A 26,084-nucleotide genomic window follows, 5' to 3' on the forward strand; every position below is an offset into this window, starting at 1 on the left:
ACTTTATTTTTTTTCCATTTATTTTTATTAGTTGGAGGCTAATTACTTTACAACATTGTAGTGGTTTTTGCCATACATTGACACGAATCAGCCATGGATTCACATGTGTTCCTCATCCCGATCCCCCCCTCCCACCTCCCTCTCCATCCCATCCCTCTGGGTCTTCCCAGTGCACCAGCCCTGAGCACTTGTCTCATGCATCCAACCTGGGCTGGTGACGAGAACAGCACTGAAACAAGTATACTATCAAGGGTGAAAAAGCCTTGACTTTAAAGACTTGCAGGGTCTGGGTCAGAGATCAAGATGTGAAGGTTGGTCAGTAAACAAAGGGAGCAAAAGTCCTGGGGCCGGGACCCCGAGCGGTGTGCGGACCGATTACCCTGCGGCCAGTGATCTGCATTACCTACAGGTCTCTTTTCTAGCTTCCTTTTCTGCCTTTATTTTCAGCTGAGTCTTTATTGCCTCAGCCTTGTGACCTACGTTCGCACGAGGGAACCTTCCAAAGCCGTTATACAATCTCCTCCAGCTGCTCTCAGGCCAATTCCCGCCTGGGTCACTCGCTTCCTCAAAGCACACTGCTGCCCTCTCCTTCCCCAGCGCGCCGATTCGCCGCTTTCTGAGGAATAAACCTTAGAGAGTTGTTTCTTTTTTGGTTTGGATCGGAGTAAGGAGATTAATCTGAGCTTTGAGTCAAAAGGATAAAATATAATAAAGACCCGGAAATTCCAATTCTTTAGACCTTGAACGCAAACGATCGTTCTTTCCTTTCAGGTTTGAAGTTACCGTCGGTTTCGAAAGCTAGGCGGGCAGAAAAACAGCCTCCCTGACATCCTGTATGCGCAGCAAGTGTGGACAACTGAAATAGTCATCTGAGGTGTTTCGAAAATAAACTGCTGATAGCACATTGCCTACGGTGACACATTCTCCGCTGCAGGGCGGACAGGGTCGCCGGGGGGGGCGGGGCGAGTCCGGCTGCCGCGCGCAGCTGCTGGGACCCTGCGGCGCCAGCCCCGCCTCCCGCTTGCGTCTCGCGAAAGGTGGAGGCGGAGCCGCGGCCGGTGACCTGCAGCTCTGGGCCGCTGCGGTCTTCAGTCTCGCTGAGTGGAGCGGAGGATGCAAGAGCTATCCGCGGAGGCCAGACCCGCTTAAGGGAGGCGGCGAGCGGCGCCAGAGGCACTTTGGCTGGGTGCTACAGTGCGGGAGGCACGCGCGGGCGCGGAGGAGTGGTGGCCCCCGGGAGGCCGCAGTGGCCTGGCACTCGGGCTTCCCACATTGAGGGCGGAGCTGCGTTGACACCTCCTTTCTTGGAAGATCGTGGGCCCCTGTGGCACTCAAGCCAGTCCTCTGAGGGGATTGGAAACCCAGGGCGATGAGGAGTCGGAGTAACTCCGGGGTCCGGCTAGATGGCTATGCTAGGCTGGTGAACCAGACCATCCTGTGCCATCAGGTAAGTGAATGGGTGTCGCCTGTGATCACCGAGGATGTGCAGTGTGATAACCTGAATGGAGACCCTGGGTGAACCCGTGTGCGTGTGTGTGTGTGTGTGTGTGTGTGTGTGTTTTGCAGGTTCTCCTGCCCTCTAGCTGGGGAGGCCGTAAAGGACCCTGAAGCAAAGAGGTGTTGGGACCAGAACAGAACCCGAATCAGGCACCATTAGCCAGGAGTCCAGAGTTAGAGCTTCTAAGCTCCCCTCCCCGTGCCCCCGCGTCCCCCATATCACAGCTAGGTTCCAGAGGTCAGAGTTGTATGATGCTTTGAAGCTTGTTTTTGGACACCGACCCCCGACCGGGCCCCAGGCCTGGGAGCCCTGTCCTTCCCCTCCGCCAAAGAAAAAAAGAAGTAGAGGAACTTTTAGCCATCTTTAGACTGTTGTGAAGATCTGAAGTACCATATGTACTTCATTATAGTTTTTCTACTCTTTTACAGTCCTCTGCTCTACCAGCTGAGCTATCGAAGGGAGTAGTTTTTCTACTCTTTTAATGCTGCTTTTTCATTGATAGTTCATTCTTTCTAACTGGAAAGTTAAAACATCTCCTTTCTTTAAAGAATTCCCACATTTCAGACTAGTAAGGCTTCAGCCAGCTTATTCAAGATAGCATTTGCTTGCACTTGGTCAGAAGAGATTATAAACTCAGGAGTGGGGACATAGAAGAAAAACCAAAGTCCCTCAGTACCCATTTGATACACTCTGTTTCCTCGTATTAACACCCTATGGCTACCTGCCTGTCCCCTTTTTCTCACCCTTACAGAACCCAGTGACTGGCTTACTTCCAGCCAGCTATGACCAGAAAGATGCCTGGGTCCGGGATAATGTGTACAGCATCTTGGCTGTGTGGGGTTTAGGCCTGGCCTACCGGAAGAATGCAGACCGAGATGAGGATAAGGCAAAAGCCTATGAACTGGAACAGGTACTCAATAAAAATACAAAACTCTGGAACTGGGGGGCAGGAGTGGCAGAGACAGAAGTAATTGTAGTCCACAGGAACTTAGAGAGTGTTTTGCTTTTCTCCCTCCTTCACCTTGCTGAAATTGCACTCCATAAAGCTTTCCTGTATTGTACTGAATTTTTTTTTTTTTGCAGTGGAAACTTGAAACTTGCTGATTCAGGGAGAGAGGGCAGTCTGTTCTGTTACAGTGGCAAATCCTATCCTCAGATCTTTGCTAAATTTTGTAATCCTCTTTCCAAGTAAATGTATTTTGTAGTCTCCAGCATATTTATTCTCATTGAGAGGAATGTTTGGAGGCAGGTATCTACTATTTTACTTCCTTTCTGAAAAAGGTAGATGGTATTTATATGAGGGTATGGAGAAGGAAATGGCAACCCGCTCCAATATTCTTGCTTAGAGAATCCCATGGACAGAGGAGCCTGGCAGGCTACAGTTCATGGGGTCGAAAGAGTTGGACACAACTTAGCCACCACCACCACCACCATATGAGGATAACTGATATAAATTAGCAGACTTTCCCAACTAGACACAAGTAAAGACTTTGTTGATTTTTATACCTTAAGCTACTGTTTCAGAGTCTGTTGTGTGTCCTCACCCCCATATCCACCCCAGCCTTTTGGGGTAAAATAAGGTCAGATTCAGCAGATGCTTTTAAGCCAACTTTTAAGGCCTTCCACTCAGTTAAAAAAAATCCTCTATAGAACTATTAATATTTAGAGACAGGATGCTGTGTCCTCTTGAATGACCAAGAAAGTAATATTCTGGACTACATGGGATTCTTAATGTTAAGATATTCTGCTGTCAGTTGTAAGGTGTATGTGAATTCTTTTACATTAGGGGAAAAGATTCTCTCCCCATCAGCCATTTTCTCAAGAGGTCTCCCTAAAGTTAGGCAGTCTGAACTCTGGTCTTCATCTGTAAATCAGAATATTGAGATTTGGTTGTTTTTAAGGACACTAACGTATTGTGGGGTTATAGTCCTCGGCAGTAGGAAAGAGTCACTGTGTTGTCCTCTACAATAGCAAGTACCTCTTATTCCGTTAAGTCATAATTGAGAGGTACTTCAGTCCACTGAAAAAAGCTCTTGGAGTTTTTTCTCTAACCCAGGAAGTACAGATCAACATTTCTGTGACTTACAGAAAACATACATAACCATTATGAGAATTTGGAAAATACAGAGTGTTAAAAAGAATCTGTAATGCTACTGCCCTCCCCCATCCTATGTCTGACTCTGTTTTGCTATTTCGATCTCAGTATTTTGTTATGTTTTGCTAGAAATTTATATTAGTAAAACAATAACTAAGATTTTATACCCAGTATGATTTGACAGATTTCTTTTTCAATACTGTTGGAAGAAATCTGTGTCTTACCAGTCATTCTGCAAAGCTGACGTTTTTCCTCATGTGTCTCAGGAAGAAAATATTTAACAGAGGACGAGGACAAGAAGTTGTTCATTCTAAAATTTTAATGTTCTGTTAAGCAATTTTTCACACAGCACAAAAATATTTTCTATACCACCACAATAATAACCTTGGAATAACTAAAAAACATTATAGCAATAGGAAACATCTTTTAAAAAGAAACATTTCTCTGAGAATTCTAAAGTTTCTACAAAGTTTTATTATGAATTAAAACAGATTGTATTATTAAGTCTCATTAATTTTTTTCCTCAATCCTGACTTAGTTAATTTAGACTGGGGATCAGAAAACCATCTCTGTAAAGGCCAGATAGTAAATATTTTTGGCATTGTGAGTCATGTGTAGTCTCAACCTAATTACTCAGCTCTTCCACTACTATGCAAAAGCAACCAGAGACAATACATAAATGAATAAGCCTGATTATGTTCCAAAAAGTTCTATTTACAAAAGCAGGCCATGAACTAGATTTTCCCCAACTACACATGAATGGTACACTGGACTAGTGCTGGTTTGATTCTGGCTGTGGATTGGAATGACTTGAGAAGCTTTTAAGAAATACCTTTACTGGACCTCACCCTAGAACAACTTAGATAAAACTCTGTAAGTTTAGCCCCAGGGGAATCGCTATTAGAGAAAAATCTGCCTTGTTAATTCTAAAATGCAGCCAGGGATAATCACTGATCTATGGCTAATAAATGAGCATAAGTGAAATCAAATACAGTAAATTCATAGATTAAATTCCCATCTACTGTCAACTTTCCATTACTGTGTGGATTTTCCCAAACCACTGATTGTTAATCATTTCTGCCCTTCTAACTCTTATCTAGGTTTCTCTCTGAGAAATAATGTCAAAGAACTAAGGAAATTCTGGATGAAAGGGGGACAAGAACTTAGGTGACTATTCTATCCTAGATTGAGAAGAGAAGTATGTACATATATGTTTTTACAAATGCTGTTTCTCTTAGTCACACAGATATAAATTCACACCCATAAAAATAAATAGGCACACAAATAGAGTTAGCTCTTTGACTGCCCCCAACTGAAAAACTTCTTCCTCAGTTTTATTCTCTTTGTGTAGTCTCTCATTTTTTCTCATGGCTTTAACTGTTGCCTTTATGAGAATGACTTCCAAAGCTTCATCTTTAACTTTAACCTCACTTCAGTTTCAATCCCAGATTTTCATTTGTCTTCTGGTCAGCTGCACCTGAATATATCGTGGCTTCTCAAAATCAGGTCTGATACCTCAGCTTCCCTACTAAAAACAAACAAAATAGACTACTAAACAACAGAAACTCACCAAATGTCCCTTTTTTCTTATTGGTGTCCTCATTCAACCAGTCATCTGGAAAACCTTACTTTGAACATTTCCATGGTGTGTTCCACGGAACACTAGATCAACTAAGTTTGGAGCTATGTTAAACAGCAGGTTTCTTTACTCTATAATTTCTCTGAGCCTTTAATATACTGATATGCATTTTGAATCTAAGACAGGGATGTATTTTGCAGTCTTTCCAGAATTTCCTGGACTAGTGCTGGTTTGATTCCTGGGTTGGGAAGTTCCCCTAGAGAAGGGATAGGCTACCCAGTCCAGTATTCTTGGGCTTCCCTGGTGGCTCAGACAGTAAAGAATCCACCTGCAGTGTGGGAGACCTGGGTTCCATCCCTGGGTCGGGAAGATCCCCTGGAGGAGGACATGGCAACCCACTCCAGTATTCTTGCCTGGAGAATCGCCATGGACAGAGGAGCCTGGCAGGCTACAGTAAATGGGGTTGCAAAGAGTTGGACATGACTGAGCCGACTAAGCACAGCATAGTGTTCTATAGTGTTTGAAAAGTGCTTCCCTTAAGGTGATTTTTGACTTTTCTCTCTTGCCTTTTGATACATGAAGACCAAAGTCTGTTAATTCTTACATTTTTCTTGAATCCATCCCCTCCTTTCTATTCCCTGCTGCCTCAGCATTAGTTTAAACCCTGATCACTTAACACTTTTGTGAAAACAACACATAAATTGTCTATTTTCATTCTCAGCAATCTTTCTGTAGCTCTCATTTCCCTACAAGTAAAATCCAAATGTTTTGGATTGATAGTCAAGACTCTTTAGGGTTTGGTCCTAGACTGCTTTCTCAATATTATATCATGCTGGTCCCCTGCATTCTACCCCCAGTTCCAGCCAGGTTGGTATCTTCATTACCTCTCTACCAGTCCCTTGCTTGAAAATGTCTGACATATGTGTAAAGACTTTTCATTGTACTATGTGTGTGTGTGTGTGTGTGTGTGTGTGAGTCGCTCAGTCGTGTCTGACTCTTTGCAATCCCATGGACTTTAGTCTGCCAGGCTCCTCTGTCCATGGAATTTTCCAGGCATGAATACTGGAGTTGGTAGCCATTCCCTTCTCCAGGAGCTCTTTTCAACCTAGGGATTGAATCCAGTTTTCCTGCATTGTGGGCAGATTCTTCACCGTCTGAGCCACCAAGGAAGCCATGCTTTCCCATAATTACTAGTATTTTATTCCCATAACATCCTGTGAGTTAAGTATCATTTTCCCTAATTTACAGGGGAAGGGACTGACATAGGGAGATGAACTTGGCATTTGGTGGTACCACGAATACTATCTGGGTCTTATGACTTCAGATTCAGTCCTTTTGAATTTTTCCTCCCTCCTCCAGGGAAGCCATAGACATTTCCATCTCCAAATTGTTTTATGAGCTGTTTCTTCACCTATGAAGTCTGATGTCAATCCTACTTTTTCTGTGGTTCCTGTATTCATAGACTTCTCAATTTTACAGTGATCACTTCTTTCTCAGGACTGTTTTCTTGGAACTTCTAAATCACTTATGGTCAATGCCATTCAACATGTTCAGTTTTTCATTTAGCAAGCCTTGTGTAATTGTTATGTGCCAAGCCCTGCAATAGATACAAAAATTAAACGGAACAAAATGTTTATATTTAAATCTCAACTTTTTTTATTTTTTAACTTGTAAATTTACAGAAAATATTAGAAATTGTAAAATAAATATATTTGTATGTACTCTTAATCTAAGATTCACTAGTTTTTAACATTTTGTCATACTTGCATCCCCTCTGTAAACATGTGAACATACAGGTGCACAGCAGGTTTTTTTGGTGAGCCATTTGAGAGTTACTTGCAGACATGAAATATGTATTTTTAAAAATACAGTCTGCTTAACCCATTAATTTAAAAGTTTATTTCTAAAAAAAAAGTTTATTTCTGAATCTGTCTGCCTCTTTTTCTTAAGAAGTTCATAGCCTAATTGGAGGCGGGGAGATATATAAACATAGTTACATTAGGACAGATAATGTAGGTACTGTATATAGGAGATAAGTACAAAGTTCTGTGGGAACACACAGGCTGGAAAGTCTAATTTCCCTTGAACAAGGCAAGAAAGGATTCATAGAGGAGTTGGATTTCTGAGGATAAGCCAGAATTGTTACATAGACTATATTTGTAGTTTACGGTTTTTCTTTTTGTAGTTCCGTATTTTTTAGACACATATCTGTCCTGTCTCCCTTTTCTTTATGTTTTACAAAGCCTGATAGAGGCTCATGCTTATCTGATTGAATTTATATCAGTCAGTTCACAAGCACATAGATCCATATCCTCAAAAAAAGATAGAAGATGTCTTTTGGTCTGGTTAGAAGCCCTGTGTATGTATAAACATGTATAATTAATGCCAACTAGCGCACCTGAATCAGGAAATGGGCAGTTTAGGGGAATACAAAATATAGACACTTCCCTTCATTCTTAACCATTCCACGCTTCTTATTAATTTTATCCTGACTTGGGATTTGGAACTTGAGGACAAAAATGGCTGACAATGGCCATTCCAGGAGGACAAAAGTGGATGGCAATCAGGACTCCTCCACTGCATCTGTAATTCCCCAGACTTATTTAAATTAAAGAAAATATTGATGGTAGTAGCAGGATTGGATAGTAAAGAGAGTTGAAAGAATAGGATAAAAAATCTGTGAGTATGTAGTGACCTGTAGAAGAGAATTCAGAATCAAAGTCACCCCACAGAGTAAGCAGGCTATGTTTAATACTGTCTAAAACAGTATAATAAAGGATAATCTCTTCCATTAGGATCAAAGTAATGATAGAGATTTTCTCATAGAGGTTGCATTGTTTCACTACTTTATAATAAATGCTTCATGCTTTAAAGGGTGACAAGATCACACACTGCCTGTTTGTTCTCTCTTTCTCTTTATGTCTTTCCTTGGACCATTGGTAGACAGAAATTACTTACGGAAAGGAACTCTCCCAAGGAAACACTTTATTTTACCCTCAGTAAAATATTTAAGAAAGAATTGAAACATAATTTAATAGGTTCTTATCTTTTTCATGCCTACAGCTTGTAGTCCCATTTTAATATTTTGAAGGAATAGCAGAATAGTGCAGCTCCTAAGTATTAGGTTAGTTTTCAGAGGTGTCCTGAAGCCACCTCTGAGACAACATTCCTTGGAGTAACCTGCTTATATTTCTTCTGGACTGTGGAACAGAACACTTAGAGAAATGGAGAAGCTCTCTGATGCTGTATTCTTCCAAAACATACTGCCTATCCATGCCAGTGTTGATGGACCCTTCTAGTATCATGTAGTATAACAAGTATATTGTTACTATACTATAATTAAATATACTTATTATATTATTACTATATTTATTATACTAACTAGTATAGTATAACTAATATCATATATTATTACTATATTATAAATAAAGACAATTATTATTATATTATACCAATTAACATAGTATATAATTGGTAATCAGAATTTTGGAGTGTTATGATTAGAACACTAACTACTTTAGAAATTGTCAAGCCCTAGTAAGAGAAATAGTGATGACCTGAGACTTAAGTTTTTTCAAGGCAAGAGAGTTGAGTTGCACTAACAATTCTCATTTACAGTTATTCTGAAGTTCATTTATTCTTTAAGGGAAATGTCCAGACAATATTTCTATGGGCTCTTAAAGATAAGTCTTGGCTAGTTTAGAAAAAGAATAAAAGTGATAATGTTGGCTTTTCTAGGACATAGGATATATTTTAAATATCCTCATAGTGTTATGATTTTTGAGCTAACTTGCCCATTTTTTTCCAGGTGGAATGTCCTCTAATAGGATAGTTGACTTAGTTTTACACAAACCTGTTGGAGCTTGTATTTTTTTTAACTTGAAGGAGTCACCAACTGCAGGTTTTAGTTCCACTTTTAGCTGTAATCTGCTCTTCTGTGTACCTATAAAGTAAATGCCATGTAAATAGGAACCCAGGATAAGGTTACTTGTTCTCAAAAGGTCATGTACCAACTGCAGTTGCTGAGTAAGTGTTCCTGCATCTAGGGATGTTTATAACAGCTTGTTTCCATTTATTTCTGCAGAGTGTAGTGAAGCTGATGAGGGGACTGCTGCACTGCATGATCAGACAGGTATGGCATTGTTAATGCACCCTCTCCAATAAAAGCACATGGTAATTTTATATATATATATATGTATGTATGTATATATGGTTTATTTTTGTTTTAATTTCACAAATAGTACATACTAATTTTAGGAAACTGTAAATTGAGGAGGGAAATGTCACCCATGATCTCACCATCCAGTTACCACTGAAGTATTACCTTCCAGTCTTTCCCCCCTCCTCTACAAATGATTTCTTTTATATATTTCATTATTACTGTACATGCAATTATGTATATTGAGTAAAAAGTGATGCAGGTCTTTAAGTTCTCCTCTGAAACCTTTGGGACCAAATAAATTTTACATTTCAGAATTTTTCAGATAGTACAGTATATATACCATATATTATGTTATGCCCTCAGAAAATCCAGATATCACTCTATAATCAGAAACATTAGTCTCTCTATAGGAAAACATGCATTTTTCACAGTAAGTGGAATAAATAAAAGCTCCAAATAGCCCTATGTTAGTTTGAATCAGGTGTTGCCACCAAATGAATTTTGGTACAAAACTTAGGGGGAAAAAACCTTTTGGAAATGTTTTAGATTTTAGAATTGGAGTAGAGGGGCCAAGAATTTATATCTTCTAGAATTAATTTGCATTTTCCTAATCTTGAGTCAAGTTGAACATCCTTTCATGTGTGGGTTGAAAATTTGTATTTCGTCTTCTTATATTGCCTTTTAGGTCCTTTACCTCTTTCTCTTTTAGGCTGTCTCTGTCTTGCCTATTTGAGGAGTTCCTCTCCATGATGGATATTAATCCTTTGTCACATGTACTGCAAATATTTTTAGCAGTGTCTGGTTTATCTTTTGGATTTGCTTATGATATTTTTCCCATTCAAAAGTGTCTTACTAAAAGAAAGTATTTTACTTTTATCCTAGGAGTTCTTTATACATGTTATACTCATTGACTCTGAACTGATTTTCTTGAGCCTAAGAATACATTTTATTAGAAGGAGAAATTGAGGCCCAGATTAATAAAATTACCATCCTGAGACACACAAAAAGTCTAAAGTAAAAAAAAAATCAAGTCCAGACTTCTGAACTTGATCAGCGATCTCTCTACTGGATTGTTTCACGCCCATGATTTTTTTCATTCTTTGCTACTTTTTAATTTTTCTGTATTTTAGATATTTGTATTTTCCACCTTACCAAATAGGTTTAAAGTCACTAATTTCTTGGACTATATTTAAAGATATGATAGTTACTATCATATATCAGATGCACACATAATCAAATTGAAATTTCAGGAAATAAGTCTTTCATTTGTCCCTTGCACAATGTTTCTTTTCTGACCTTGGTTCCAGCTTTCTTTCATGTCTTTTCTTTGTCATTCCATGAGTCTCTCCCCAGCTCCTTTTATTACTCCTTTTTTAAAAATTAATTTATTTATTTATTTTACTTTACAACATTGTATTGGTTTTGTCATACACTGACTTGAATCCTCCATGGGTGTACATGTGTTCCCCATTCTGAACCCCCCTCCTACCTCCCTCCCCATCCCATCCCTCTAGGTCATCCCAGTGCACCAGCCCCGAGCACCCTGTCTCATGCCTCAAACCTGGACGGGCGATTCGTTTCACATATGATAATTTACATGTTTCAATGCCATTCTCCCGTATCATCCCACCCTCGCCCTCTCCCAGAGTCCCTACTCCTTCAAAATATATCTTCTTGGTTCTACTTTCCCTCAAAATGTCTACCTCTGTTTCAGGAACAAATGTATCTTTTTTACAACTCAATTATCTCTTATTAAGCTGTTCTCACTCAATCTCTCTGCATCTCAGTTTTTATCTACGAAACAGCAAAACAACCATCTGAAGAGTGAAAGAGAGGTGATGAATAGGAAATAGCTGAGTTCGATGGATATTATTTTCTAATTAAATTGTTTAAATTGAAAAACAATGACAGCAGGGGGAAAGGGGTAACAATGCATTTTAAATATTCACAGTTGCCTGAAGGCCGAATGGAGTGATATATGTCTGAGTACTATTGATGTATGGCATATGGGTTGATTTTCCTGCATACCCTTCTTTTTACTGTTCCTGTTTTCTTCAGGTGGATAAAGTAGAATCCTTCAAGTATAGTCAGAGTACCAAGGATAGCCTCCATGCCAAGTACAACACCAAAACCTGTGCCACTGTAGTGGGTGATGATCAGTGGGGACACCTGCAGTTGGATGCTACCTCTGTGTACCTGCTCTTCTTAGCACAAATGACTGCCTCAGGTCAGTACAAGGACAGAAATATGGAAATCACTGTAGTGTGGAGCACTTGCCCTGGCACATGTGGTTTCTCCAAAGGTGTTGTCCAGAAAACAACATAGATGTTTACACTGCTCAAAGATACACATTGGAAATATAATATTTTGCAAATTTTATACAGAGAAACTCTCTAAAGTGTAGTTAGCACAAGTATGGACTACTCATTAATATATATTTTTAATTGAGAACCAGGAAATCTGGGATTTTCTTTAGACAGGTATTTTTATCTTTTATTAATCCTCAGATACTATAAAATGGGAAAGAAGGACTAAGGTTTATTACTTGTTAGTATTAACATCACTTACTTTGTACTATTCTTTATGAATGTATTATATACAAGGCATCTGTCTATAGGCATCTAATTTATATTAAGAAAATTAACTTTGGAATCAGGGGCTTCCCTGGTGGCTCAGAGGGTAAAGTGTCTGCCTGCAATGCAGAAGACCTGGATTCGATCCCTGGGTCAGGAAGATCCCTTGGAGAAGGAAATGGCAACCCACTCTAGTACTCTTGCCTGGAAAATCCCATGGACAGAGAAGCCTGGTAGACTACAGTCCATAGGATCGCAAAGAGTCAGACACGACTGAGCAACTTCACTTTCCTTTTGGAATCAGAATTCAATGTTTTCTATTATTGAATAACACACCCTGTTCAGATGGCTTTTTTAAATCATTTTGGATGTTTTACTAGAAAAGGAAATTATAACAACCAACATAATTTCCTTTTATTTCTCTTAAATTAGGGAGGACTAAGAATCTGATTACATTCAGTTTATAAATTAAGTAGGACTTTACCAGATCTTCCTGAGTAAATGCATGTACTTCTCACGATACCACATCTTTGACATTTCAGTTTCTTTATCTTGCTATCTGCTTACAGAGCTCCTTCGTACTAAGGGCATTCAAGGTGAGAATTACCCCAGAATACTTTTCTCTTTTCTTGCAGAAATAAATACTTGGTGAGAAAGCTTCCTTTTTTTTTCTCCCCTCTAGAACAACACACATCCTGGAGATTGAATAACCTTTTCTTAAAATTATGTCTACTCACATACTCCTTTCTTTTGGAGGGGAAATTCCTCCCTGAGTAAATGTATCTTTTAGGTAGGTTTTAGTGGCTCAGATGGTAAAGAATCTGCCAGCAATGCAGGCAACCCAGTTTCGATGCCTGGGTCAGGAAGATCCCTTGGAGAAGAGAATAGCTACCCACTCCAGTATTCTTGCCTGGAGAATCCCATGGACAGAGGAGCCTGGTGGGCTACAGTCCATGGTGTTGCAAAGAGCTGGACACAACTGAGTGACTAACAGTTTCACTTTTCACTTAGGTAGATTTTATTTAACTTAAGTAGAATGGTAACTATAATTCCATTTCTAATATTCTTCTAATACCAACTCTGGAGTGTTTTTCTACAAAGCAGTGTCTAAATATCCCTTGTGGTTTTTCATTTTGAGCCCCAAAGGGAAGCAGAAATATACTAAAGAGGTTTATAAGAGACCATTCATTCAACAAAAGTTTGTTGATTCCTGACTTAATGTTTGATTTTCAACACCATTAGCTGACTTTGATAGGTACTTGGAATAAGGTAGATATTTGATCAAGCAAGTCTTTGAGGAATAAGTTGAAATAAGTAGAAATTCACAAGCCAAAAAAGGGAAGGGAATAGCAATGACTATAGCATAGAATTTTGAAATGTACTGGCCACCAAGGTAAGGCTAGATATCTCCCTTGGTTAGAGTGTAAGATAGATCTGGAAAAATGGCAAGCGATGGAGCTAAAAACTTGGGGCTAACTGTTTAAGGGCCTGTGTACCATGCTTTGGTTTCCCAAGTGGCTCAGTGGTAAAGAATCTGCTTGCCAATGCAGGAGACCCAGGAGATGTGGGTTCAACCCGTGGATCGGGAAGATCCCCTAGAGAAAGAGATGGCAACCCACTCCATATTCTTGCTTGAAAATTCCATGGAAAGAGGAGCTTGGTGGGCTACAGCTCATGGGGTCACAAAAGTCAGACACGACTTAGCGATTGAGCACACATGAACATACCATGCTAAGTAGTTTGGAGTTTAGTCTATAGTCAATAGAAAGCCACTCAAGATAAATAATAAAGAAAGTTTCAAACAGCAGGAAGATAGATTGGATGGAGGAGAAAATTAAGATGGGACTTCCCCTGTGGCTCAGTGGTAAAGATTCCACCTAACAGGTGTCTCCTCCACCTGTGCAGGAGACACAGGTTTGCTGCCTGGTCCAGGAAGATCCCACATACCACAGAGCAGCTAAGCCCATGTGCCACAACTATTGAGCCTGTGCACTAGAGCCTAGGAGCCACAACTGCTGAGGCCCTTGTGCCCTAGAGCCCATGCTCTGCAACAAGAGAATCCAGTGCAATGAGAAGTCTGTGCACTGCAACTAGAGAGAAGCCCCCATTCTCTGCAAGAAGAGAAAAGCCTACACAGCAGCAAAGACCCAGCACAGCCAAAAATGAATAAATACAAATTATTTTTTTAAAAGATAGAGGACTAGTTAGAAGTTTAGTAAAAATACTTTAGGCACAAAATGATGTAGAATTTATGTAAGGCAGTTGTCTTGAGGATAAAAAAAAGAGTTGCAAGAGATAATTGAGAAGTAAAATATGAAAGATCTTTATGTAAAATTTAGCAATTCTCTGAACATTTTTGAATTCTTAAAAATCTCAACTTTGGTTAAACGAGAGGCTTAGACAGAAGCTGATTGCAACTTAGAGGATAGTAGCAGAGGAGCTCCACAGACCCTCTCCCCAGCAAAATAACCATAAATGGTGAAAATTAATTTTAGAAAACCAAACATTTAAAGTTACTGGAGATTGTCCTAAGGGTACACAGCAAGTGGAGAAACATTTATTCAAAGATAGCTAAATCTTAGCAGTAAGAAAGTATAGCATTTGGGTCACAACCTCTTCCTTCCCCTGCCCCAAGCTCACCATGACAGAAGCACTATTTGAAGTGAATGCAGCCAGGAATACAAGGCTCCCTTCCTGCTCCCCACCCCAGCTCTCAGTCTAAGGCTGTGATATCTCCCAGAGAGAGAGAGGTAGGTTACCAGCACTTCTTACTCTCCCCAGCTCTGTGTTGCAGAATTTCTAATCCAGTCAAGAATGACTTAGAGGTTTAGAACTCTTTTCCTACCCCCTAGTCCCACTAATGGAGTGGATGCTTAACCACAGGCAGAGCAGACCAAGAATACTAGGCCTGACCCACCTTTCTAGTAGCATGGATGGTAGGGCACGCCATAAGAACAGAAAAATCCGTAGCTCCTCCCAAGATAACTGAGTTTTGGAACAGAATGTGGAGAAGTTCAAGACTAAGGACACTCTCAGAAACAATGAAGATTTTGGTTCTAAGAAATTAAGATGAGTCTGATAACTCAATAATATGAGCAACAAGCTAACCTGTAGACTAGCTAGCCGTTTTAACTGAGAACCAAGGAAAGAGAGAGCTAAAAAAAGCCCTCCTGGGATTAGAACAACTGTCAAAGACTGGCATGAGACTAAATGAAATGGGACCTGAATTTAATTGAATGAAACTGTCAACAATTTATGCCTCAGGGCCTTGTACAACATAATAGAACAATTAATTGACAATTAGTGGAGATTAACATCTGATACCAACAGAGACAAATCACAGATCCCTTCTCAGCCTTATGGCTAAGATCAAGTGTAATGGATCACAGAAAGAGACAAATTGCTAAAGCTAAAACCACTATCCTCCTGGGGTGACAGTGTATATATCCAGGGCAGCACGCTCTGAGGAACAACTTCAGGGGCTGCATACTATGGGGTAAATAAATTTCACTGAAATAATCCATGTCACTAAACAAATAAACGGGTAAACAATTCCCATAAGGGAAAATATCAATACCTATATATTATCTATAATATCTGGTTTTCAGCAAAAATTTATGAGGCATGCAAAGAAGCAGGAAAGCCTGAGCCAACAGAAGAAAAAGCAGGTGATAGAAGCTGCCTTTGAGAGGAAACATATGTTGAATTTAGGGAACAAAGACTTGAAAGCAGTTACTATAAAAGTGTCCAGAAAGCTAAAGAACACAAAGCTTAAAGAAATAAAGGAATATATGATTATTGCATTTCATCAAATAGAGAATTTCAATAAAAAGATAAAAATGAACCAAATGGAAAGTTGAAAAATATAGTAACTGAAATGAAAGACTCATTTTGTTGTTGTTTAGTCACTAAGTCATGTCTAACTCTTTTTGACCCCATTGACTGTAGCCCACCAGATTCCTCTGTCCATGGAATTTCCCAGGCAAGAATCCTGGAGTGGGTTGCCATTTCCTACCCCAGGGGTCTTCCTGACCCAGGGATCGAACCCACATCTCCTGCTTGGCAGGTGGATTTTTGCCATTGAGCCAGCTGGGAAGCCCAAAAGACTCAGTTCAGTTCAATCGTTCAGTCATGTCTTACCCTTTGAAACCCCATGGACTGCAGCATGCCAGGCTTCCCTGTCCATCACCAACTCCTGGAGCTTGCTTAAACTCATGTCCATCAAGTCAGTGATGCCATCGAACCATCTCATCCTCTGTCGTCCCCTTTTCCTCCCACCTTCAATCTTTCCGAGCATCAGGGCCTTTTCCAATGAGTCAGTTCTTCGTGTCAGGTGGCCAAAGTATTGGAGCTTCAGCTTCAGTATCAGTCCTTCCAATGAATATTGAGGGCTGATTTCCTTTAGGATTGACTGGTTGGATCTCCTTGCAGTTCAAGGGACTCTCAAGAGTCTTCTCCAACACCATAGTTCAAAAGCATCAATTCTTCAGCACTCAGCTTTCCTTATAGTCCAACTCTCACATCCATACATGACTACTGGAAAAATCATAGCTTTGACTATATGGACCTCAGTAGAGAGACTCAATTGATTTGAGCTGGCAGAGGGAAAAATCAGCATATTTGAAGACAGATCAACAGTAATTATGCTGTTTGAAGAGCAGGAAATAACAATAAAGCAAAATGAATAAAACCCCAGAGAAATGTAGGACACCAACCGCTACCAACTCATGTGTAATAAGAGAAGAGTAAGGAGCAGAAAACATGTTTAAAGAAATAATGGGACTTCCCTGGTGACCAGTGGTTAAGAATCTGCCTGCCAGTGCAGGGTACACAGGTTCGAGCCGCAAAGTTTCTACATGCTGTGGGGCAACTAGGCCCATGTGCTGCAACTACAGAGCCCATGTTCTAGAGCCTGAGAGCCACAAGTACTGAGCCCATGTGCCTAGAGCCCATGCTCCGCAACAAGAGAAGCCACCGCAATGAGAAGCCCATGCACCACAACTATGGAGTAGCCCCTGCTTTCTGCAACTAGAGAAAGCCCACACATAGCAATGAAGACCCAGCATAGCCAAAAAAATAAAATCAATCTTTATTGAAATAAAAGAAATAATGAATGAAAACATCCCAAATTTAGTGTAAAACATTAATCTACATATCCAAGGAGCTCAAAGATTTCCAGGTAGGATAAACCGAGATCCATATTCAGAAACATCATAGTAAAAAAGTTAAAAGCTAAAAACAAACATCTTGAGAGCAATATGAGAAAAATGACTTGTTATGTATATGAAAGTCACTCAGTTGTGTCTGACTCTTTGTGACCCCATAGACTATAGCCTGCCAGGCTCCTCTGTCCATGGAATTCTCCAGGCCAAGAATACTGGAGTATTCCCTTCTCCAGGGGATCTTCTCAACCCAGGGATCAAACCCAGGTATCCCGCATTACAAGCAGATTCTTTACCATCTGAGCCACCATAAAGGGAATCCAGATAAGATTATCAGCTGACTTCTTTTCAGAAAAAAAGTAGAGGCCAGAAGACAGTGGAATGGTATGTTTAAAAGGCTGAAGAAAGGAAGTATAACCAAGAATCTTATAATTATCTTTCAAAAAAACAAACTGAGATAAAGACATTCCCAGATAAATAGTGAGAGAATTTGTTGCTAATAGACCTATGTTAGGTGCTTAGTCACTTCAGTCATGTCCGACTCTTTGCAAACTTAAGGGCTGTAGCCTGCCAGGCTCCTCTGTCCGTGGGATTCTCTAAACAAGAATACTGGAGTGGGTTGCCATGTCCTCCTCCAGGAGATCTTCCCGACCCAGGGATTGAACAGATTCTTATGTCTCCTGCATTGGCAGGCGGGTTCTTTACCACTAGCACCGCCTGGGAAGCCCAGACCTACTTTACAAGAAATACTAAAAGAAGTTCTTTATACTAAAATAAGGTGACCAAAGGCAGTAGCTGGAATCTACACACACACACACACACACAAACGAGACCACTGGTAAAAATAATTATAAAATATGGTATAATTACATATTTCTTTTTTCTTATCTTAACTGACCTAAATGAGTTTGAGCAAGCTCTGGAAGTTGGTGATGGACAGGGAAGCCTGGTGAGCTGCAGTCCATGGGGTCGCGAAGAGTCAGACATGACTGAGCGACTGAACTGAACTGACCTAAAAATCAATTGTATAAAACTTGTTTTATACATTTTATACAATAACCTGTATTGTTGTGCTTATAGCATATAAAAATGTAAATATATTTGATAATATCAGAACCAAGGAGGTGGGTGGGAGCAAAACTATATTGAATTAAGAAAAAGATAACCAAATCATAACTCAACTCCACAGGAACAAATGAAGAAAATGAGAGATGGTAAATTAGAAAGACATCCTATGTTCATGGATTAGAACACTTACTGTTAAGATAGCAACATTCCCCAAATTGATCTATAGATTCAATGCAATTCTTGTGCACATTCCAGCTGTCTTCTTTGTGAAAAATGACAAGCTGTTTCTAAAATGTATATGGAAATCCAAAGGACCAAGAATGGTCAAAACAATTTTGAAAAAGAAGAACAAAGTTAGAGGACTCACACTTTCTGATTTCAAAACTTACTTCCAAATATTGTGATACTGGCATAAGGATAGACACATAGAATAACAGAATAGAACTGAGAGTCCAGAAGCAACACATGGTCAGTTGATTTTTGACAAGGATGCCAAGATAGTTCAGTGGGGAAAGAATGATGCTGGGAAAACCAAATATCCACATGCAAAAGAAAGAAATTGGACTTCTTCTCTACCATAGACAAAAACTAACACAAAATGAATCATAGACTTAAATGTAGGAAGGAAAACTGTAAAAGGTTTTAATCCAGTAGGGCTTCTATAACAGAATACTGCAGAATGGGTGGCATAAAGAACAGGAATTTATTTTCTCAGAATTCTGGAGGCTAGAAGTCCAAGATCAAGGTGTCAGCAGTGCTGGTTTCTGATGAATCATCTCACCTTGGCTTGCAGACAACCACCTTCCCTGCTGTGTCTTCATATGGCCTTTTCTCTCTGTGTGTGCACTCCTGATGTCTCCTTTCATAAGTATACCAATCCCTATTGTATAAGGGCCCCACCCTTATGATCTCATTTAACGTGAATTACCTCCTTAAACCTTAGACTTCCCTGGTGGCTCAGACAGTAAAATGTCTGCCTACAATGTCGGAGACCCAGGTTCAATCCCTGGGTTGGGAAGATCTTCTGGAGAAGGAAATGGCAACCCACTCCAGTATTCTTGCCTGGAAAATCCCATGGATGGAGGAACCTGGTAGGCTATAGTCCATGGGGTCGCAAAGAGTTCGACATGACTGAGTAACTTCACTTCACTTCACCTCCTTAAAAGCCTCACTTCTAAGTACAGTCACGTTGAGGGTTAGGGCTTCAACATATGAATTTCATGGGGGAAATTTTGAGTTTATAACAAACATTTAGGGAAAAATATAGGATTAAATCTTCCTCACCTTGGCTTAGACAAGGCCCTGTTAGATATGACACCAAAAGTATAAGCAAATAAAGGAAAAATAAATTGGAATTTGTCAACTTGAGATAAACTTATGTTTAACAACTCTTGGACTTCAAAGAACCCTTTCAAGAAAGAGAAAAAATACCCACAATATGATAGAAAATATTTGCAAATCATATATCTGGTAAGAAACTTGTATCTAGAGTATGTAAAGAACTCTCACAACTCAACAGCGAAAAGATAACCTAATTTGAGATGGGCCAAGAATCTGAATTGACATTTCTCCAAAGATATTCACATGACCAATAAATACATGAAAAATTGCTGAACATCATTAGTCACTAGGGAAATGAAGATGCAGACCATAATGAGATACCATATCACACCCCCTGGAATGGCTGTAATCAAAAAGACAGAAAATAAAAGTTTCTGAAGATATGGAGAAATTGGAACCTTCATATGTTGCTGATGGAAATGTAAAATAGTACAGCCACTTTGTAAAAGAGTCTGGCAACTCTCATAAGGTTAAACAGAATTACCATATGATCTAGCAGTTTCATTCTTAGGTATATATTCAGGAAAAATGAAAACATTTTTACTAAAAAGCTTGTGCTCATGCATGAATTTTCATAGCAGCATTGTTTGTAGTAGTCAAAAAATAGAAACAACATAAATGTGTATCAACTACTCATTGGATAAATAAAATGTGATATACCTGCACAATTGAATGTTTTTAGCAATAAAAAGAAATGAAGTACTGATACACGCTTCAACGTGGATGAACCTTGAAAACATTATGCTAAGTGAAAGAACCCAGACACAACAAGTCACATATTGTATGATTGCATTTGTAAGAATAGTATGGCAAATCTATAGAGATATAAAGCACATGAGTGATTGCTTGGCCAGGACTGGGTACAGAATGATGGGACAAGTGTTGAAGGGAAATGGGGAGTGACTGCAATGGATACAAGATTTCTTTGGAGGGATGGTGAAAATGTTCTAAAATTGATTATGGTAATGGTTGCAGAACTGTGAACCCTAAAAACCACTAAATTATTTACTTGAAATGGGTGAATTATATGGTATGTGAAGAAGATCTCAATATTACTGTTTTTAAAAATAAGGGAGAGAGAGGCTTAATTTTAGGCAAGTGCAAATCAGTCTGTGGAGTAGACCACTGGGTCAGCCTCATTTCTGGATATTTTAGTATGCTTTATGCAGCACTGCCATCTTTGGCCTTACCCAAGCCCTACTTCATTTCACCTGTGTATCTCACCTCTGCACCCTCTTTTCTTTTTTTTCCATTTATTTTTATTAGTTGGAGGCTAATTACTTTACAATATTGTAGTGGTTTTTGCCATACATTGACATGTAAATCCATGGCTGATTCGTATCAATGCACCCTCTTTTCTACAGGCAGTACCTTGGCTCCATAGAAGGGACAGGAACCAGATGTTATGTATGGTCTTGCTTCAAGAGACAGGTCCTCTCCTGTGGTTAACAGGGTTGTTTAAGATCATTCAATAAATAATTATTGAACATCTACTATTCAAAATATTGTTTAATACCATTCAAATTAGACTATGAGTTACTTTTAGGGGCTATATGAGATGTTTTGGGGGGCTACAAATATGAATAAGATTTCTTCAAATTCAGGTAAAGATTTATCTGTGGTACAAAGTAAAAACTAAGTTCATAAGAGCAAGAAAAATAAAATTACGTGAAGCACAGAAGAGGGGAATCAATGAGAACATCACAAGAGGAGACAGCATTTGAACTGGACCTTGAAAGAACAGTTAGGATTTCAAGATATGGAGAAAGCTGTGTAAACAGAATATCATGAGCAGAAGGAAAAATGGTAGATGTGTGTCATTTATATGGTATAGTGACTAGTTAGTCTAAGTTGAGTCTAAGTGAATCTAAGTTGAGCCTAAGTGAGTCTAAGTTGAGTCTAAGTGACTAGTTGAGTCTAAGAGATTGTCAAAACTGGTTTCACACTTACTGCCTTATTTCAGTCTATGTTCAAGTACCTTGGCACACAACGCTGACAAAATAAAGCTATGAAGCTGATGTCCAATATTACTGCCTCTCTTTTTTTCCTCTCTATCCAAGAGGTTAAGGTGGGTCAATACCACTACAAAAAAGACCCTTTGCTCCCCATGCTGCCCTGTGCTGTGGTTTCTGTTTTGACAGAGCCATGGATCAGGAGGAGTTTGCAATCTGATCATCTGAATCATATAGTCATTTTTAATTTTTAACTTAGAGTTCTGTGATTTAAAATACTTGTCAATAAATCAGAGATTTAAATGCAAATAAAAAGAAACTGAAAGCACTAGAAACATTCATGAGATAAAACTTTTTAATAAAAACTTCTGGGAAGAAAAATATACTGTAAGCAAAATGGAAGGTCAAACAAACTAGGAAAAATACTTGCAACGCATATGATGGGCAAAAGTCCAATTTCTTTAATATTTATTAATATATTAATAACAGAAAGATGGTCAATTCAATATAAGTTGAAGGATATGAAAATGCAAAAAGTTCATAGGAAAAGAAATACAAAAAAAAAAGAAATACAGCTGGCTTATAAACATAAGACTCACAACTGTACTCAAAATAAAAGAGCTACAAATTAAAGTGCAAGGATATTCTATCTCTGATCCATTAAAGTAGTAAAGATCAAAAACATTTATTAAAGCCTGTGTTTACAAACATGTTGGAAATAGGCAGGCATTGCTGGTTGGTATGTAAACCATGGAATTTCTTTGCAGAATAACATGCTGATGATTATCAACATTTAATGTACATGTGGTGAATTATTTAGAGAGAGGAGTACCAATGTTTGTAGCTTACTTAGAAATTTATCAAAAATTGGAAGGAAGGTTGGATGGATATATACATGATTTAAAAGTATAGTAAAATGTTAATGGTTGAGTCCAGGTGGTGTGTAAAATCTACAGGTGCCACTATAAAATTCTTTCCTTTTTTGTTTGAAAATATTCAAAATAAAATGTTGGAAAAAATAATATGCATGAATCTGTGACTCAGTAGTTAAGAATTTACCTTGATATACTGGTGCATGTCCACAAAGATATAAACACACAGATATTCATTGCAGCATTGATAGTAGTAATGAAAGATTAGATACAACCCAAATGTCTTTCATTAGGGAACTGGTTATACGAATAGCTTTTCAGTGGAATGATATGTGGTCATTTTTTTTTAAATGAGGCAGATATATTTGTCTCCAAGTTGTATATTAAAAAAGCAAGGTGCAGCATATTTTTGCATAATTTTTATATATGCATAATGTATCTCTGAAAGGATACAGAGGAAACTGGTTAAGATTGGTTTCTTCTAGAGAGGAAACTTGGTAGGGTGGGAGTGATGTGATCCTGATGGGGAGAAAAACTTTCACTGTGTAATTGTTGGTATTTCCCTTGATGGCAGGGAAAGGAGAGGAGTTAGTTTTTAAACAAAAATGGATCATGTTGTACACACTTGGAAGCAGTATAGTATCTTGGTTAGGAACTTGGTCTCTGAAATGAAACAAAAGTTGACAGTCAATTGAGTCCTATTTCCACTATGTATTAGTTTCATGGCTTTAGGCAAATATTTAACTTCTGTAAGCCTCAGGCAGAAAATAGAGGTAACCACCTCTTAGAGTTGTTGTGAAAGTTGAATGTATAATTCATGTAAAATATTTTATTTATAAGCTCTCTTTGTATAGTTCAAATTTAGATTAATTATCATTTTTACTCTCTAAAATATGGTTTTGGGTTCTTAAAATCATAATCTTCACCCACTTATTATTTAGACTCCCTCCAAGCCTTCTTTAAAATGTTTATCTTTCTTTTTCCAGATGCCTAGGTTTATACATTTAAACACAGCACCAATTAGTTACCTGTAGAATTAGAAGTCTGAGGATTTTCATTAAAACAAATATCAATCAAAATTCTTCCATTTTAAAACATTCTGGTGCCTCACTTAGTTGAAAACTAGCCTAGGACTGATTTGTGGTATTATTTTTATGTTTTAGAAATCAAAGTGCTTCTTGATTCCTAAGCAGGAGTAGGACTCTTTGGGAGTAAGGGGGTCAGTTAGTCACTATGGCTGCCTATAAAGCCTGTAGTGATAATTGACTAGCTCTATACCTTTATTCTCTTTTTCCTCAGGACTTCATATTATCCACAGTCTAGATGAAGTTAATTTCATACAGAACCTTGTGTTTTACATTGAAGCTGCATATAAAACTGCTGTAAGTACTCATTTTGGAATGAATTTTAAACCTGTGATGTTTTAAATATACTGAACAACCTATTGCTTCTCCTAAGGCTGCCGCTCATAGTGAACCAGTCTATAAGGCTTCTGGCAGAAGTTGCCTTCAGCCTCTTTCGTTACTAAGCTCTGTCGTCCTTCTAGCATTTATGGTTAAATGGGAGCAGAATAGCTAAGGAGTATTATCGGTCAGTTAGCTACTTAGAAATAAAGTTTAGTTGTGTGTTTAATATCATCTGTAGACATTGATTCAGTGCTTACTATACAAAAATAATTACTCTTTTTTACAACTACCATATGAGGTGGGTTTTTAATTAAGTCATTTTTTAATGAGGTCATAATATATTTAACATCTCTCTCAGAAATTACTATTCTTCATTGCACGATGCTCATTGTGTTGAAAATGGCTGTGTCATATACAGTTCAGTGTTTTACTCATTTAATTGTTTTGGTTTGGTTAGTTGTTTTTTCAGGTGTGAGGGAAAATCTGGAGCCTGTCCCTCCTTATTTACCAGCAGTGAAGTGAAAGTCGCTCAGTCGTGGCTGACTCTTTGCAACCCTATGGACTGTAGCTCACCAGGCTCCTCTGTCCATAAAATTCTCCAGGCAAGAATACTGGAGTGGGTAGCCATTCCCTTCTCCAGAGAAGGGTAATACTAATATAGACATATTTGGTGCAAACATATTATTTGTTGATAGATTTTTGTTTTCTGATACCATAAGCCTGCTGTGATGCAGGGTTAAAACCAGGGTTTTCTGACCTCTATTGTAGCCAAGGTTGCAGCAGTAGAATTAATGATATTTGTGCCTTCTCATACTCTAATCTTTGCTGCACAAACTAGGGTAGAGCTGGGTTTAGGGGCAGATGAGACTCACTATGGGATAAATATGGCTTACCTTTCTGAAACTTCATCTTTTGACACAGAGATTTGATATTAAAAGTAACTTAAGGTAAATACCAAAATAAATACAGGTGTGTGTGTGCATGTGCAAGCATGTGTGTGCATATGAGTATTTCCAAGTTCTGTTCAATGAGAGAGCCTAGATGCCTGACACCACAGTGGCAATGAGCGCTGGTACTCAGGTCTTGAATGTAACTATCATTCTCTAATAAAAGGAATGAAAATTCCTTGTAAAAGTGGTTGATTCCATTGGGACAGGGAAAATACAAGATGAGACTGTATTTGAGCATCTTATGACAGAAAGGGAGGAAGTGTTTTTGAAAATGGAGCATGTTAAAAGAAAACAGGAGCCAATTTAGAAGAACTCCCAATGGCCAGAGCTGGAACAATTTGAGCAAAATAAATAATAGTAACATTTTATTACAACCCAGAGAATAAATTGAATATCTCTAAGTTCATACTGATATAAATAAATAGCTGAGTAAAAAATGAGGGAGAAAGGATAGTACTTCCTTAGAGAAGGACTGTAATTAATAAGTGTAGAGGTAATAAAGGAACTAGAAAATCACCATTGAAACACCACTATGATTGTTGCAGGGATAATTCACTGATGGATGCTAAATTAGTGGATGGATATTCAAGGAGAAACAAGATATTTGCACAGTCATAAAGTTTATCTCTGAAGATATATATTAATTACAGGCATATCTCATTTCACTGTTTCACTCTCTTGAACTTAGCAGTTACTTGTGATTTTTACAAATTGAAGGTTTGTGACAACCCTATGTCAAGTAAGCCTATTGGTGCAATTTTTTGAACAACATTTGCTCATTTCATGTCTCTGTCACATTCCGGTAATTCTTGCAGTATGTCAAATCCTCCACCAGCAAAAAGATTTTGATTCACCCAAGTCTCAGATAATGGTTAGCATTTTCTAGCAATAAGATATTTTTAAATTAATGTATGTACATTGTTTTTTTAGACTTAGTACTGTTATAAACTTAATAGACTACAGTGTAGTATAAATATAACTTTTATATGTACTGAAACCAAAAAGTCATATGACTTGCTTTAATGCAATATTTGCTTTATCGCTGTGGTCTGTAACTGAATCCACAGTATCTCCAAAGGATGCTTGCAATTAGTATAATAATATAATAGGAAAATGATAACAGTAGAATGGAGAAACTCTGTAGACACTACCTTAACCAAGTGATGAAGGTTGTTACAAGTAATAAGACATCAACATTGTGTACCCCTGATATGATGCACTAAGAAGGAGCATAATGTTTATAGAATTCTAGTATTCTTGCCAAAAATGCATAACCTCAATCTAATCAAGAGAAGATATCAAGGAAACCCAAATTGAGGGAAATCTATTAAATATATGACCATTAATCTTCAGAAGTGTCAAGGTATAAAAGACAAGGCTTGAGAAACTGTAACTGGAAGAGATTTAAGGAGACACGACAAATGCA

General features: G+C 38.5%; 1 protein-coding gene across 6 annotated transcripts in view; it reads left to right on the plus strand.

The window, feature by feature from the left end:
• Positions 1-1,048: 1,048 nt before the first annotated feature.
• The window catches only part of PHKA1 (phosphorylase kinase regulatory subunit alpha 1), a 171,405-nt gene continuing 146,369 nt past the window's right edge, over positions 1,049-26,084 (plus strand). For all 6 annotated transcript variants that reach the window (XM_061136102.1, XM_061136103.1, XM_061136104.1 and 3 more), the window contains exons 1-5: positions 1,049-1,447; positions 2,250-2,408; positions 9,257-9,304; positions 11,393-11,561; positions 23,602-23,684. In XM_061136102.1, the coding sequence (XP_060992085.1) occupies positions 1,370-1,447; positions 2,250-2,408; positions 9,257-9,304; positions 11,393-11,561; positions 23,602-23,684 (537 nt within the window). In that variant the 5' untranslated portion in view covers positions 1,049-1,369. The remainder of the gene's footprint in view (positions 1,448-2,249; positions 2,409-9,256; positions 9,305-11,392; positions 11,562-23,601; positions 23,685-26,084) is intronic.

The sequence above is a fragment of the Dama dama genome, chromosome X (assembly GCF_033118175.1).
Source record: "Dama dama isolate Ldn47 chromosome X, ASM3311817v1, whole genome shotgun sequence".
NCBI classification, from domain to species: domain Eukaryota; kingdom Metazoa; phylum Chordata; class Mammalia; order Artiodactyla; family Cervidae; genus Dama; species Dama dama.